The 14,456-nt window shown below is 61.2% G+C and overlaps 1 protein-coding gene and 1 long non-coding RNA gene across 2 annotated transcripts in view; one reads left to right on the top strand and one right to left on the bottom strand.

Moving 5' to 3' along the window:
- ALX3 (ALX homeobox 3) lies at positions 3,246-14,197 on the bottom strand. The gene is made up of 4 exons (XM_021090054.1): positions 13,860-14,197; positions 8,356-8,672; positions 5,295-5,423; positions 3,246-4,888 (listed from the first exon to the last, which is right to left on the bottom strand). The coding sequence occupies exons 1-4, from the start codon at positions 14,134-14,136 to the stop codon at positions 4,580-4,582; spliced, it is 1,032 nt and encodes a 343-aa protein (XP_020945713.1). The 5' UTR covers positions 14,137-14,197; the 3' UTR covers positions 3,246-4,579.
- The window catches only part of LOC106510199, a 45,173-nt gene continuing 39,408 nt past the window's right edge, over positions 8,692-14,456 (top strand). The window contains exon 1 of the long non-coding RNA XR_002343514.1: positions 8,692-13,211. This is a non-coding gene — a long non-coding RNA (uncharacterized LOC106510199). The remainder of the gene's footprint in view (positions 13,212-14,456) is intronic.

The raw sequence follows: 14,456 nt of genomic DNA, 5'->3' as shown, positions 1-14,456 counted from the left end.
GAGTTGGCACTTACCCCAAGGGTTCTTCCCCCACCACATCGGTCTGGTGCTGCTCCAGGGCTCCTAGCCCAAGGGCTCAGGGTGGCTGAGCATCAAATTGTCTGCTCCTCTGTGTTTAGTGTAGTTGCAGGAGGAGCCCCAGGTTTCTGTGGCTCACAGCCCTGAGCTGGCCTCAGCCAATCCAATTTCAGTACCTGGGAGGGAGGGGGTCGACTGTTCTGAGCTCTTCCTAGGACAGGGGTTTGGGACTGAGAGGAGAGCTGTGTGCCCACGGCCACAGAATGTGCTCAGAGCCTGGAGAGGCAAACCATTGATCCTGGGAAGGGGTGTCTGGAGGCCCAGGAGCCTGCCTGGCTGCAGGAGGAGCCTGGAACACTTGTGGTCCTTGTCAGTGTGCGGCCTCCTGGGACCTGCACATGGCCCTGAGATCCTGGACGTGTCTGCGCCCAGCTGGCTCCCTCTTGAGGCTCCACTTCTGCGGGTCATAGCATTCTGATGCTGGGAAAAGGAGTGCTCCCTTTTCAGAATTGCTTAAGGTTCCCTTATCTTACCTGCAGGCCATGTATAGGGAGTTTTAAGTCTCCAAGGGGTCTTGACTTATAAAGGAGACATTCTGGGGGAAAACTCCCCTTCGTTGGCTCAGTCCAGGCCCGAGTTGGGCTTCCAGGACAGGCCTTGATATGCCATCGTGATTCCGTGCAGTCAGCAGCCCTGGTGGAGACAGCAGTGTGCTCCTATGTAAGTCACATGGCCTAGGCGGGTGGAGGTCCCTGGGATTGGCCTTTTGCCACAAGGTACCTTGCTCAGGACCAGGGGCTTTGACACGTCGCTGTGTGTATGGTGGGTTCTCACCAGGGTCGATAGGAAGGACGTGTCTTGGGGTTGCAGTTCCGGTCGGGTGGGTCTTCACAGTCTTACTCCTCCAGGCAGCCTGGCTCCCTCAGCCTATCTGGCTGAGGCTTTGTCCTCTTCCCATTATTTTATTTCCCCAGTCTCTCCTCTGAAACTTCACCTTAGCCAGAAAAGCATCGTCCCTCTTGGTTTGCAAGGTCTATAGATATGTCTAATAAATCTGTGCAAAAAGAACACAGTAGCAGAGCTGCAAGGTCTGTAAAGCTTGGGCAGGTGCATCCCACATCCGTGGGTTCCGGAGGGCCCGGGAGGGGAAGTGCCTGACCACGGCCACAGAATGTGCTCAGGGCAGATTGGCTGTTTGAAGCCAGGTCTTTTACAGACATATCTCTGGAGCATCAGCCTTGCATCATAACTGGGAGGTCTGTTCTGGGCCTGGCTCCATTCTAGGTGCCCTAGTGTCCAGGTGAATAGGACACCAAATTTACAGTATTTGACAAGCTCTCAGTCGATGGAGAGCTGGCCATAAAGCTTTGTAAGGGCATTAATGTGGTAGGTACCAAGACACACATCTGCAGGGCCACAGAGGTCCCCTGGCCCCAGCCAATGCCCTTGTCCTGGAGAAGGACTGGGCCGGGGGAGCCTGCAGTTGCTGGGGGAGGGGAGGGGCCTCCAGCATCAAGAACAAGGGCTCCAAGCGCAGGCTTGTGTTCATGGCCAGGACGAGCCCGTGGCTGAGGCTGGAAGGGGGTGGCGGGGAGGTATGTTCTCCCTCTGCTGGATACAGGAAACGCCCAGTTCCTGGTGATGCTGGGCTCTGTTCCTGTCTGGGGCTGCAGAGGGTCTGCACTTTGGGGTTGTAATTCAGGTTGATGTGTAAATGGCTGCGGGAGGAGGGGATGAAGATTGAGTGCCTCTAATGAGAAGCATTTCCTGGTGCTGGACTAAGGCTGGGAGCCTGGCCTGAAGCACATACTGGCTTGGGCCCGCCTCGCTGGCCCTGGTGCCTGTGCCCCTGGTAGGACCAAGATTTAGGGCTTCTCTGGATGGGCCTCACGGAGCAGAAAGGAGCCTTAGCAAGGGGAGACCGAGCCTCGCGCCTCTCTCGAGATGCCAGGTGCGGCTACTTTCTTTTCCACAGGGCCTAGGCTGGGGGCAGGGGCATCTGGAGACCTGGGGACCGGGTCTTAGGGGTGAGACGCCTAGGGTGTGGAGGAGGAGGGGAGGATGGAGGACGGCTAATGGGAAGCAGGTGGAAGGGCTGCCGAGTCCCAGCCAGGGGACAGGCCGGCTGGGATGGCCCCGTCAGGGGGAGGACCCATCAACTCACAGATAATCCCAGAACGGCTCCGGGATGCCCATTCATATTCATTATGTGTGAAGTGGCGGTTGTAAAGTTAGCTTTCTCTTCGTTTAGCTGTCACTGGAAAGAAAAATATGAGCTGTGGGCAGATGCCCCTGGATGGGAGCCAGTAGCTGGTCTCTGGCCTCCCGGTGCCCTCCCCGCCAGGGCCTCCCCCACCCGCACAGGGCCCGCTCCGGCCTCTGCGCCCTCTCCCAGCCTTGCTGCTGGATCTCGGGCTCAGCCTCGTTTTCTTCTCTGGTCTGTCTCTTCCCCGCTTCTGCGTCCTTCACTTTCACGGATCCTTTCCTCTTCCCTCTTTCTCAGCTGGGAGCCCGAGGGAATCGTGGCTTCCTGACCGTTGCTCTGTCTCTGGCACCCAACACAAGGCCTGGCACAGGTGGGCTCAAAATCTGTAGAACAAACGAATCTTTCTCTCTGCCATCTATCTAACTGTTGTGAGACAAAGTCCAGAATTTCGCTGGCCACTCCTTGGGTGAAGGAACTTTCAGCGCCGTGGTCTTAGCCCTGGAATTCGAAGCGCAGGCCGCTCCCCAGTCCGTCATCAACCAGCTGGGTGAAGGTGGTTCTGCTGATCAGCGGTGGCTGCGGCCGCCTCTCCCTACCGCCCAGACCCTTCCTTTCCCGATGGACACGGGGCTGGACCTCAGAGCCAGCATCAGGACAGAGAGGAGAGAAATCGCCAGGAGCCAGGCCCTCAGATGAAGGGGAGGGAAGAGGAGAAAGACACTGGTTTCCTCCAGGGTGTGCCTGAGCCTTGTTGCGGTGACGGTCGTGGCTGGCACGTCTGATCTGATGGGGGACTCGCGCCCTCCTTGGGAACCAGCGCGGCCCTGGTGTCTTCGTGTGCTTGGGTTTCTCTGTGCCTGGAGGAGGAGGCCCAGGGTAGGGGAGCTGGGCTGCGAGCTGAGGCTGGGCCGCTCTGAGCAATGTGGTTGTGTTTACTGGGAGGGTGGGAGGGCCAGGCCTGCTTTTTTCCTGCCTTGCAGGAAGATAAGGCCGAAAGCGGGGATGAAGGATAGAATGGGTAATACTCTGAAACCACAAGAAAGAGTCCTGGCTTTCGTCTCTGCCCTACAGCTCAGACGTGTTCCTGGGGCGTCTGCGAGCAGGGAGCGGCTCCACCCCCACTTCTCCGGGGTCCCGGCCCAGGGGAGCTCAGAGCCCGCAGTGGGCTCCCCAGACTTCCATTCTGTCTCCCCGCCCCCCCAGCCCAGTGTCAGTTCAGCCACAAGTCTATCTCAGCGTTCTCACTCCCCTTCCTACCCCCCATTTTCCCTTCCAGATGGGCCCAGCAGCCCTAGAGCCAGGCCTTTCTCTCCGCCTCCCTGTGCCAGCTGAAGCCACAGGGACCCTCCAGGCAGGTGACACAGCCAGGCATGTTACACATGGGCTTCCTGTTCTGGCCACAGGCCCCTCTTCCCTTAGCTTCTGGGATCCCTGCTGGGACCCTGGGCGGAAGAGCAGCCCCAGAGCCACCTTAAGTACACAGTCACCTGGTATAAAAAATACTGCCACTTTTATTTCTATGCTGGGCAGCACAGTTCTGACAAAAGTATCTTTACAAAAGTGGGGGTTGGAAACTCAGGGGCTGAGTCCGTGGAAATCTGTTTTATTCTTTCCAACATCCAATAAGTGAACCAAGGGAGCCTATGGTTTCCATGGCATAGCTCTGGCCTGATCCCATGGAAGAGAATCCAAATATTGGGTGGTTTCTGGTGGATTTCTGCCCCTTGGAGGGGAAGGGGACTCCAGAACATGTTGTGGGAAGGGGCACAGTCCAGGAGTAGAAATGGCAGAGAAGGGGAGAAGGGGGTCTCACACCTGGACCTCCAGTTTCCAGGGCTTGTCCGCACAGACACTGGATGTGCGCCCCCTTGTGGTGGGAGGGGGAAGTGAGGCCGGCCCTTGGCCGTCTAGACTCTGCTTTCCCCTAAGTGGCAAGGAGCTCCTAGTTCAGCCTGTGTCTCCTTCCTCCTATTTTCCTGCTCTCCCAGAATGAGGAGCCAGTTAAGCGGTGTCAGCTGGAAGGATGACAGAGTCAGACCCAGTCTGAAGAAAGCAGGGCAGCATCTTCTTCCCTCCAGCCCAGAGTTTGGGTGAGAAGGCCCAGTGTGTGGTAGGAGGCGTCCTACCTGTTTTGAAGCCCCCTCTCACCTGGGCAGCCCCACCTTATTCTAAAAGACTCCGTAGCTTCTTCCCTCTGGAAGCCTGAGGGTCCCAGTGCTCTGGCAGGGCCTCCAGGAGCCATCTGGGACTTGGAGCAGAGGTGTGTCCTCTCTGGCATCCAGGCCGGGGTGGGGTGGGAGCAGCCGGGAACGGAAGTGGGGTTGGGCAGCTCGAAGTGCGGTTCCACGCGACAGATCACGTGGTCCAGTTCAGCAGGTTGGGCGGCTCCTTGGGCTTCACCCTGAGTGAGATGAGGCTTGGAGACTTATAGTCGCCATCTGGGGAGGGCTCAAAGCTGTGGGCCCCTAGGGCAGGGGAAAAGCTGTGGATGGAGTAGATGCTCGGGGGGGCTCCGGGAGAGGCCGGCACCCCCATGAAGCCAGCCACGTTCCCATGCGAGTGGGGGTATGGGGACATGCACGGGGAGGGGATGCCCTCTGGAGACACGAGGCAGGGGCCCCCGGGGCTCCCAGACCCTGGACTGGGCCACAGCGCATTCTGCAGCTGAAAAGAGAAAAATAAAGCCCATGAATGAGGAGCCTCAGAGGCCACCTCCCTTACCTAGGGGCTCCCTCTTGCCCTTAGGGCTCCAGAAACTTGGCAAGAAATCATCACTTGATCCGAGTCTGGAAACTGTCCCCTCCTACCCCCAGCACTTACAGGCATCTCAGAAGGCCCCTACCACTGCTTCTCAAAATGAGATTTCCTTCAGTGATTCCTCTGTACCAGCTGCTCTGCACACATCACTCCTGAGACTGCTCAGAGCCCGTCTTGCAGAGGAAGAAGTGATTTCTCCACAACCCCATGGAGCCCTGACGCTGCTCCAGGTCTCCCAGGGGCCCGAGCTCATACTCTGCGGGCTTCCCCATGGACCGGGCGGGCCCGGGCCCTGGGCAGCGTGGGCTCTCACCTGGGGATGGCTGTCGGTTCGAGGCAGCACGGAGATGTCATAGGCAGACGTGAAGGGGTTCCGTCCCTCCTGGATCTTCCCATAACGCTCGCGCTTCCGCCACTTGGCTCTGCGGTTCTGAAACCAGACCTGAGGGCAGGTTGGGAGAGGTTGAGGGTGTGATAAAGCAACCACGAGGCATGGAACCCACTGGGGGGAGAGGTGATGGTTGTGTCTTCCTGGGGGGCAGCGGGGGAGGGAGTTGGCTCCAGGCTGGAGGATCTTGCGTTGCAGGAACTTATAAATTCACATCGTTCTCAGGGCCAGGGAGGAGAGCCTGGGAGGCCCAAGCCCAGAGCAGGTTTATTGGCCCTGTGGGCCCTCCCCCACTCCCTGGACTGACTCACTCTGGTTCTCCAGCCTGGCTGTGCCTGGTAAGGGTGTCACTGAGGCCTGTGGCCTCAGAGGCCCTGGGCACTTCCTGGGTGTACCAGCGTGCATGCATTGGGTTTCTAGCCCCCTGCCTCATCTCCTTTCCCAACGTACCCACCTCACTGCATCCAAGAAATCTTAAAAAGATACTTCTGATGAGGTCCTGGTCCTGCTTAAATCCTCAGTGGCTCCCTGGAGACCTCAGTCTAGAGTCCAGCTCCTTAACAGTGCCCCTTGGCACTGATCCCTGGCCCTCTCCACAGCCTCATCTCCTTCCAGGCAACAGCACTTAATCCCTCCTAGCTGCCTCCCACCCCAGCTTGCCCTGGAAACACTGCTACCCTGCTCTTCTCTGCCTTTGCCCAGGTTTTCCCTGCCTCTGCTCCCCGCTTCATCCCACTACACACACACACACACACACACACACACACACAGGTGAGCTGGGCAGCCTCCACTGGGCTTCTCAGCATCATGCTCATTGCATTTCCCACATCCTGTTACCGTGATCTGTTTTGGAATCTGTCTTTCCCATTCCCTTGTGAGCTCTGGGCAGGCAGCGGTGGCATATCTGTGTGCCGTGCCCATATCTGGGAGAGTCCTGTCGTCTGCTCTGTGCCCTATGTGGCTGGTGCCCATGTTTTGTATTTCTGGCATGTAATAAACTTTTATATATCGGGCACTGGCCAAAACCAAACCAAACAACAAATCCTCCTGCTCTCTTCAGCTGGGAGCCACAACAAAGAAGGGTGTGTGTGTGTGTGTGTGTGTGTGTGTGTGTGTGTGTAACCTCACCCTAGTCCCACACTCCAGGCCCCTCTCCTGCAGACAGCTCAGGCCTGACAGTGTGTGTGTGTGTGTGTGTGTGTGTGTGTAACCTCACCCTAGTCCCACACTCCAGGCCCCTCTCCTGCAGACAGCTCAGGCCTGACAGTGTGTGTGTGTGTGTGTGTAACCTCACCCTAGTCCCACACTCCAGGCCCCTCTCCTGCAGACAGCTCAGGCCTGACAGTTAAGCCCAGCTGGTCCCAACGCCTAACGGCTGGGGAAGGGCGGCTACCTGGCTCGCCTTTCTCTCCTCTCCACCCGCTGCAGGCAGATGGAAGAGCCTAGAGCTGCTGATTATTGCCTGGGAATTCGTCCCTGTCATCACCCTCTCTCCCCTCTGAGCCCTGAACCTGCCCCCTGCACTGTCCCTCCCAGAGGGCACAAGGTATCTGGGTGGTGTCACATTCCTGTCAAGCATCCCTACGCTTGGCCTCAATCATCCGGGAAGCTTCTGGACTAGACCGGGGTTGGGTGGGGGGTGCTTGTGGCCACTCCTCTACCCTTTCAGGATTGAAAAGCCTAGAAGAGCAGTGGGGGAAGTGTGCTCTGCTTCCCCAAAGCGGTTCCATAGGGGCAGCTACTCAGACGCCTCCCCCAGAAGCTTGCTGGGCTGTCTGGAGATGCAACACCTGGGCTTCTGTGGCCTAGGTGACCTGGGGTTGCCTTGAATGGCCCCAGGCCCTGAGAAGCCCAGGCACACAGTCCTGGAGGTCTGCTGTGGGTGCCAGCTGGTAGGAATATGGAAGCAAGAAGAGCCGGCAGAAAAGGGGGAACCGCCCGTGCCCCTCTGGTCCTATGCTGAATCCAGCTATAGGTCCTTCTCTGCCGGGCTGCAGCTGGTCTCCTGATAGATGGGATGCTGGGCCCCATATTCCGCCAAAGCGGGCCCTGCCCCAGTGCCCTCACAGCCTCCAGAGGGGCCTCTACTGAGTCTCCTCTGCCCAGAGAGGGATGCCTTTCTGCTTAGGGGTCACCTCCTCACCTTTGCCGAGAAGCCCAAACCCAGCCCCTCTCCCGTGCTTCCTGCTTGGCATCAGGCAGCCGCTTCGTATCAAGCTGGTTCAGAGCAGGGACGCAATGGCCAGCTTCCTCCTGGGCCAGACTCTCTCTGAAGCCTCTTTTGCCGTCTCCGCCTGCCGCCTGCTCTGGGTCCTGCTCTCTCTCACTTCCAGCACGTCTTGGATCTGGATTCCCTTCTCTCCCTTTCCCAGCATCCCCGCATCCTCCCACCCCATCCATACAGGCTGGGCTCCACCCTAGTGACGCTGGTGGCAGCCCCATCCAGGAAGCCCCGGGGCCTGATCTTTGTGGGGAGGGAGTTTGTTGTGGGCAGGGGCTCCTGGCCAGGCTCTCCCAGCCACAATCTGGGAGTTGGCAGGCCCGAGGTCACTGGCTCAGGATGGATTTGAGCATCACTGATCCTGAGCCCCCTGCAGGGACCCTCTCCGTTCTGGGCAGCTCCTTGGAAGCAGCTCTGAGACGTCTTTAGCATCCCACTGCTCCCAAAATGCTGTCACATCTGTGACTGTCAGAGACAGTAGGTGGTATTATCATTCTTTTCTCCTAACTGGGAAACCAAGACAAAGAGATTCAATGACAGGCCCCAAATGGCCTGGTCAGCTAGGAAGTGGCAGAGGTGGGACTCCCACACAGGTCTCCAGGAGGCTGTCACCCCATCCCGTGCAGCAGCCTCCACCCGGGCCACAGGCCAGTGGCTGCAGCAGAGCCCGGTGTGGAGGGAGCCCAGGAGGGCCGGTGTCCACCTCTCCCAGCCCTTCCGTGGCCTGGCTCACGGTCTGGATGGTCGAGGCTGCAATGCCCTCACCTGTACCCGGGCCTCGGTTAGGTCCGTGCGCAGAGCCAGCTGTTCCCGGGCATACACATCAGGGTAGTGGGTTTTCTGGAAGACTTTCTCCAGCTCCTCCAGCTGGAACGTGCTGAACGTCGTGCGGTTACGGCGCTTCTTGCTCTTGTTCTTGGCCAACTCCATGGAGTCAGGGAGTCCCGGGGACAGAGGGACACGCAGGCTGGCCAGGCAGGGCCCTGGGGAGCCCGGCAAGTTAGAGGGCCCGTCTCTGGGGCCCCCGCGGCAGTCCAAGGGCAGCTGGGGGAAGCTGGCAGCTTTGGAGGCCTTCTCTTCAGCTGCAATGGAAAACACAGAAAGGAGGATGGAAAGCGAACGGGGGTTTTGTGGGTGGACTGAAGGGAGGGGGAAGAATCTTGATGCTTCAGTCCCCGCCTCCCCCTTCCTTTTCCCTCCGTCCTCCCAGCAGCCACCCTCCAAGGACGCCTGGCATTCGCCTGGCATTCGCAGGCCTGCCTGCCGAGCCTCCAACTGGGGAGGGGGCCCTGGGGGACCATCGCTCTGTGGTCTGGGCGGATCTGCTGGAGGGTTTGTTTCGGGGAAGTGCTCTGTGGTGGTGCTTCCCACAGGGTGTGGAGGTGCCAGGATTGGTGCCATGGCAGGGCCCAGCATAGGGCTGGGAATGGGGTGGTTGGCATCGCCCTGCCCCTGCCAGGAAATGCCTCCTTGCCCCTAATGCTGTAGGCCTTGGTGCCCATGCCCCTGCCCCAGGGCCGGACAGGGACAAGGACACTCAAACCACCTTTGGCTGATCTGGCTGTGCCTTATTCTCTGAACCCCAAGTCTCAGGACGGTGTCAAATCCCCCTGCCCTGGAGTCTGAAGGGCAAGATGGGGCAAAGAACCTTCAAGAGGGTTGTCCGATTCCTCCAAAGTGTTGATGTCTAGGCAAGGACTTCAGCTCTCCAGCAGTTGAAAGCATGAGACAGGCTGTGCTCAGAGACAGGAGGTGGGGGACAGTGTGGACGCAGCACAGCCCACAGCCCATCACCCTGGTCGCTGTCAGCCCCCTCCCTCCCTGGGAGTTTCGGCCGGCTCCCCCACGCAGCCTGCTCACCCTCGCTCACAAAGCTTGGTGCAGCTCCGCCACGACGGATGGGGACATGGGGAAAAATAGGTCACCCTGATCACCCCGCCCTCTCCCTCTGGCGGGGACCCCCAGCAGCGTCGTCATGAAATCTCTTCTCAACAGTCCTCTGGGATGGCAGGAGCGACGCCACAAAGACGCCCCACTGACTCACACAGCCCCTTCCCTGGCCCCAGGCCCATCCCCAGCAGGGGCCTGGCCCCCAGGAGGCCCAGTAAGCTGGCACCAAGAGGCAGTTTCTTTCCCAGGACTTGGTGTGGGGTGGGGGCAGGAGGATGGGACAGAGAGATGGCTCTGGGGTTCTGGGTCCGGTGCATTCCCTTCTGCACCACGGAGAACAGGCTGGGCAGGGTCCCCTCAGCTGGAAGGTGGTTGGCGACCTCCCAGGACCACCTAGGCTGTGAAATGAGCTCAGCTTCAGGAGTGTGTCCTGGAGGTTGGGTCCGTGAACAGTGACAGCCTGGATGCCAGGCCTCTGTCGTAACCCAGGGGGGCGGGGGGAGCACAGGAGTCAAAAGGTGTCAGTCCCTGACTTCTGTGCCTGGCCAGGACATTTGAGTTCTAGGCTTAGTTCCACTGGGTAGGACCTTAGGTAGGAGGACTCAATGGACGTGGACGCAGACAATTTTAAATGATCAGTGAGACTGGAGGGGACACTGCACATGGAGCAGGCCTGAGGGGGAGGGGTCTTGGTATCTTGGATTCAGAGGAAGGTCCTGCTGGACTCCAGGCAGAAAAGGGCATGGGTGGCTCACAAATGGGGTCAGAGAAGCACTGATGTCACTGTAGACAGCTTGTCACAGCTCCAGGGTCTGCTCAGCTGCCCTCAGTGTCCGTCCAGAGGAAGTGACCAGATCTGCAGTTCTGGAACTTGCCTTTCTGACCTAAAGCCACACAGCTACCAGGGTAAGGGGTGAAGATGCAGCAGGCCTTCTCAGAAGAGCTATCCAAAAAAGGGCCAAGCCTAGACAGAGTTCCCACTGTGGCATAGTTGGTTAAGGATCTAACGTCATCTCTGCAGCAGCTTGGGGTGCTGCCGAGGCACAGGTTTGATCCCTGGCTGGGTGCAGTGGATTCAGGGTCTGGCTTGAATTTAATCACTGGCTCAGGAATTTCCATTTGCCTTGGGCACAAAAAAAGGTGGGGGGGTGGGCCAAACCTGCTGGTCACCCATGCCTGCCCATTCTCCAGCCCTCTCAGGGGACCAGAGAACATCTCCCCTCTTCTTGGCCATTGCCCTGAAGCCTCTCCATCTGCCTGGAGGACTCCAGGGTGAGGGCAGCATCCCCCTCACAGAACCAAGCAGCCTCCCAAGGAGCAAAGCCCAGAAGAGACTAGAGATGGAGGTGGGATAAATGGAGGGCAGCGATCAAGGAAAGGCAGGGCAGAAACAGAAGCCAGCAGTGGGAACCTAAGCTTGTCAGGGGAAGGATGCGCTGTAAGGCTCAGAGCGTGGTGAAGCTGTGCACCGGCTCTCTATGGCAGTTACCTGCACCTGCTGGGGACACCAGGTGACTGAGGAGGTAGGGCTTATTATGTTGGAGACTGGAAGCCTGGAGCTCAGCACCGGGGCGTCCATGGCCTGCACAACCACAGAACCACAGCACCAGTCTGTCCAGGAGTCAGGACAAGTGGAGTTCCTGACTCCGCTTCCATGCCCAGTGCACTCCCCCACCCAGGGGCCGTCACAGCCCCTACTCCCACGGCCTTGAAGTAGAGGCAGCTCGGGAATGGCACCGTTTGGGCTGCCTGCCTACGGGGATCCCCAGTGTCCCCCACGGATGGCGTTCACTGACACCGCAGAACCATCCATTCGTCTTTTCACCTTTCTCTGCAGGCAGGCTCCGGCCTTTCCCAAACGACCCTACAGCCTGGGCTTGCGCAGCTCTGAAGCCGGTGTGGAAATACACGCCCTGTGTAAACCATCAGCGGGGCCTTGCTTCTCTCCCTGAAAGCTCCAGCCTTGGCCTAGAAGCTTCAGCGGGACCGACGACTTGGGACACTCCCCGAGGTTTGGGGCCGGCCCAGGGAGCGCCGCCCTCCCGGTTATCCGGCTCAGTGCCTCTTAGGCGGCCAGCGAATTGCAAAGCTAGGGGACAGACTGGACGGCCCCCGGCAGAGCCGGAAGAAAAGGCCGGGCAATTCTCTGGCCCTCTGGGAGCCAAGCGCGGAGGGCGCGAGGGTGGCTGACACCTCCAGGACGCGACCGGGGTCCAGACCGGGGAAAGGCGCTCTCGGCAAAGGGCGGCCCAGGGCTGGAGAGAAGCGCGGTGCGCCAGGCTCCTGGGCGCGCAACTGCCCGGCCTCGGAGGCATCGTGCTGCAGATGGGGCGCAGCTGCGCGCTCACTGGTCTGAACTGGAAACGCTCGGAGCTCGTTATTTTAAAAGCCGGGCATTCGGCGGCTTCCCCCTTTGACCAACATTCCCCACGAAGCCGACTGCGCGGCCAGAGTCCCCAGGGCCGTCCCTCCCTAGCAGCCCAGCTCCGCCGGGGGGACGCAGGCCGCCCGCCCGCCCGCCGAGTTCCGGCCAGAGCACGGGGGACGCCGGCCGCGGCCGGGGTCTCTACCCGGGCTCGGCTCGCACCCGCCGCGCCTGCTTTTCGTTCGGTCTGTCCTCCGCTCAACTCAATCGTTGGATTGCCTTCTCCCACTCGTTCCCATTTGGCTATTTTCTGCTCGTTCAGGAGGTCCCTTTTTTCTTTCGTTTCGGCTGCTGCTTCCCTCTTCGTCCGTTTCTCCCCTCTCCATTTACCCGCTTCGTTCGATCCTCCGATCCTCCGCTTGCCTTTTTCCCTCCCGTTCGTTCTTCATTCCTTTCCGTTCTGCCCGGCACGCCGACGGCCTTTCACCTCTCCTTCTCGCCTCTCTTCTCTGTGGTTTTGTCCAATTTCCTTTCCCTTCTTTTCGGTTGTTGTTTACAAACGCTTTGCTTTTCTTTCCACACATTTCGTTGTTGACACCCTCGCCGTCGCCGGGTTCCTCCGCACCGCTCATTGGACTCCAGCGCTCTGCGCGGTTGGCTCGGCATCTGAGACTGTCGCGGTCCCGGCGCCCTGGCGGTCCGTGCAGGGTCCTTTGCGTCCAGCAGGGACGCGGACCCGCGGGGTGGGTCCTGTCTGACGCGGCGCGCGCGCGGAGGCAGCCCGGGTACCTGTCCCCGGCGGTGCTCACGGCGCTGCGCGGCCGCCGCCGTCTGGCTGGGATCAGAGGAGCCAGGCCAACTGCTTCTCATTAAGTCCCAACTGTGGTTTTTATCAGGAGAGCCTCTTTCAAATGGCACAGACACGAAGCTCCGTAGACTCGCTCATTTCCTCCGCTGACCCCCACACACCTCCCTGGCCTCTCCTACACATTCCCACCGCCCCGGCTGCGCGAAGGCGGGAGCTGCCTGGCCACTCCACGGAGGCCCGCGAGGCGCCTGCGGGGCGGCTCTCGGAGGATCCAGCTCTGGGCCTAAGCTGCGGGATGTGGCAGCAAAAACGAGGCTGGCGCCCACACTGCCGCAGCTCGGCCAGGGCAGTGGGCGGCGGCCGGGTGGCGGACCCGCGCGCCAGGCCCCGGCGTCCAGGCGCGTTCGTGGGAGACGGCGCGGTCCAACTGGCCTACGCGAGCCGTCGGCGCTCAGGGGGTTAGGCCCGCTCCCGGCGGCCCGCGGTGACAATCCGGCGCGAGGAAGCCAGGACTGCGAGAAGGGCGGCCATCGCCGTGCATAACGACGGGGAGGCCAGGTTAGTCTGGGAAATAAGAACACAGTTATTCCGTATTGAGAATGGCCCCGGCACTGCGGGAGCAGCCGCGGCCACTGCCCCGAGCGCCTAAGGCGCAGGAGGCAGCGCCCTTCCCGGGGAGGCCAGGCCGCAGCCCTCGGTTGAGTCCGGCTTGGCCACTGCAGGTCGGGGCCCCGCCTCAGAGCCCTTAGCGGGCACCAGACACAAAAGCCGCGCTCCTCTCCCCGCATCCGCGCTCCTCTCCCCGCCAAATTCTGTGTGGCGCCCGGGCCGTGGGCCCGGTCGGGGCTTCGGGGTCGGTGGCAGTTCCAGCCCGACTCCGGCCACGCGCGATCTCTCTTCCCGGTTCCGGCCGCTTTTGGGCCCGAGTGGGCCCCGGGCCGTCGCTGCTCCACTCTCTCTCGATCTCCCGACCCCCTTTCCCGCCGCCAGAGGCACGGGTGTCTCTGGCTCCCGCACGGAGCTGGCTTTCGCCTGGCCTGGACCCGCGCGGGTCCGGCTGCAGAGGGAGCCGCGGCGGGGGCGAGAGGGGTAAAAAGTTAAGAAATAGGCGAGCGGGAGAGGGAAGCGGGGAGGCCCCGGCGGGCCCGGGGAGGGAAGAGGGGGAGCGAGTCCGGGCTGCGTGCTACGCCCCGCGCCGCGCGTTACCTTCCGCGGGGCCCTCGTAGAAGTGGCCGCCGTTGAGCGCCGGGCCGGGCCCGAGGTCCTGCAGGTACTTGGCGGGCGGCTTGGCCGGCTCCGGAAGGTAGGGCTCCAGGGGCCCGCAGGCCGGAAAGCGGGTCAGCCGCGGGCCGCGGGGTGGCGCGGGGTGCAGGTGAGGCGCGGCGGCCGGGGTTCTCTGCGGGCCAGGAGGCTCGTCTCCGGCGGCCGCGTAGGGGCCGGACTCGGGCCCCACGCCGAAAGGCGCGCAGCGCTCGGGGTCCATGCCGGCTCAGGGCGCACAGGCCGCCGGAGCTCGGGGGCTCGCGCTGCCCGCGCGGCCTGTGAGCGCCCGCCAAGGGGGAGGGACCTGGGCGCGGGGGCGCGGAGCCCCCGGGAGCGGCGCGCGCCGCGGGGGGCGGGGGACAGGGGAGGGGGCCGCGTTCTGACTTAATGCTAGAACCATCCACGTCACGTGCGGCCCCGCGCGGGTTAACCCCTCGGAGCCCGGGAGCCCCCTGATTCACTCCAGTCCCAGTATCAGAGGCCTTTGGAGAGGCGGGAGGCGGGGCGGGGGGGGCGGGAGAGCCACCCCCCCTCGAGGGC

Source organism: Sus scrofa, chromosome 4 (assembly GCF_000003025.6).
Source record: "Sus scrofa isolate TJ Tabasco breed Duroc chromosome 4, Sscrofa11.1, whole genome shotgun sequence".
Taxonomy (NCBI): domain Eukaryota; kingdom Metazoa; phylum Chordata; class Mammalia; order Artiodactyla; family Suidae; genus Sus; species Sus scrofa.
The sequence above is the reverse complement of the archived record's forward strand: the minus strand, read 5'-3'. Positions and strand labels throughout refer to the sequence as shown.

Bases quoted from the DNA above. Each gene is read 5' to 3' on its own strand.
- ALX3 (XM_021090054.1), bottom strand. From the start codon at position 14,136: ATGGACCCCGAGCGCTGCGCGCCTTTCGGCGTGGGGCCCGAGTCCGGC. The intron at 8,673-13,859 runs GTAACGCGCGGC...TTTCCATTGCAG, and splicing joins CTACGAGGGCCCCGCGGAAG to CTGAAGAGAAGGCCTCCAAA. The intron at 4,889-5,294 runs GTGAGAGCCCAC...TTCTCTTTTCAG, and splicing joins GAACCGACAGCCATCCCCAG to CTGCAGAATGCGCTGTGGCC.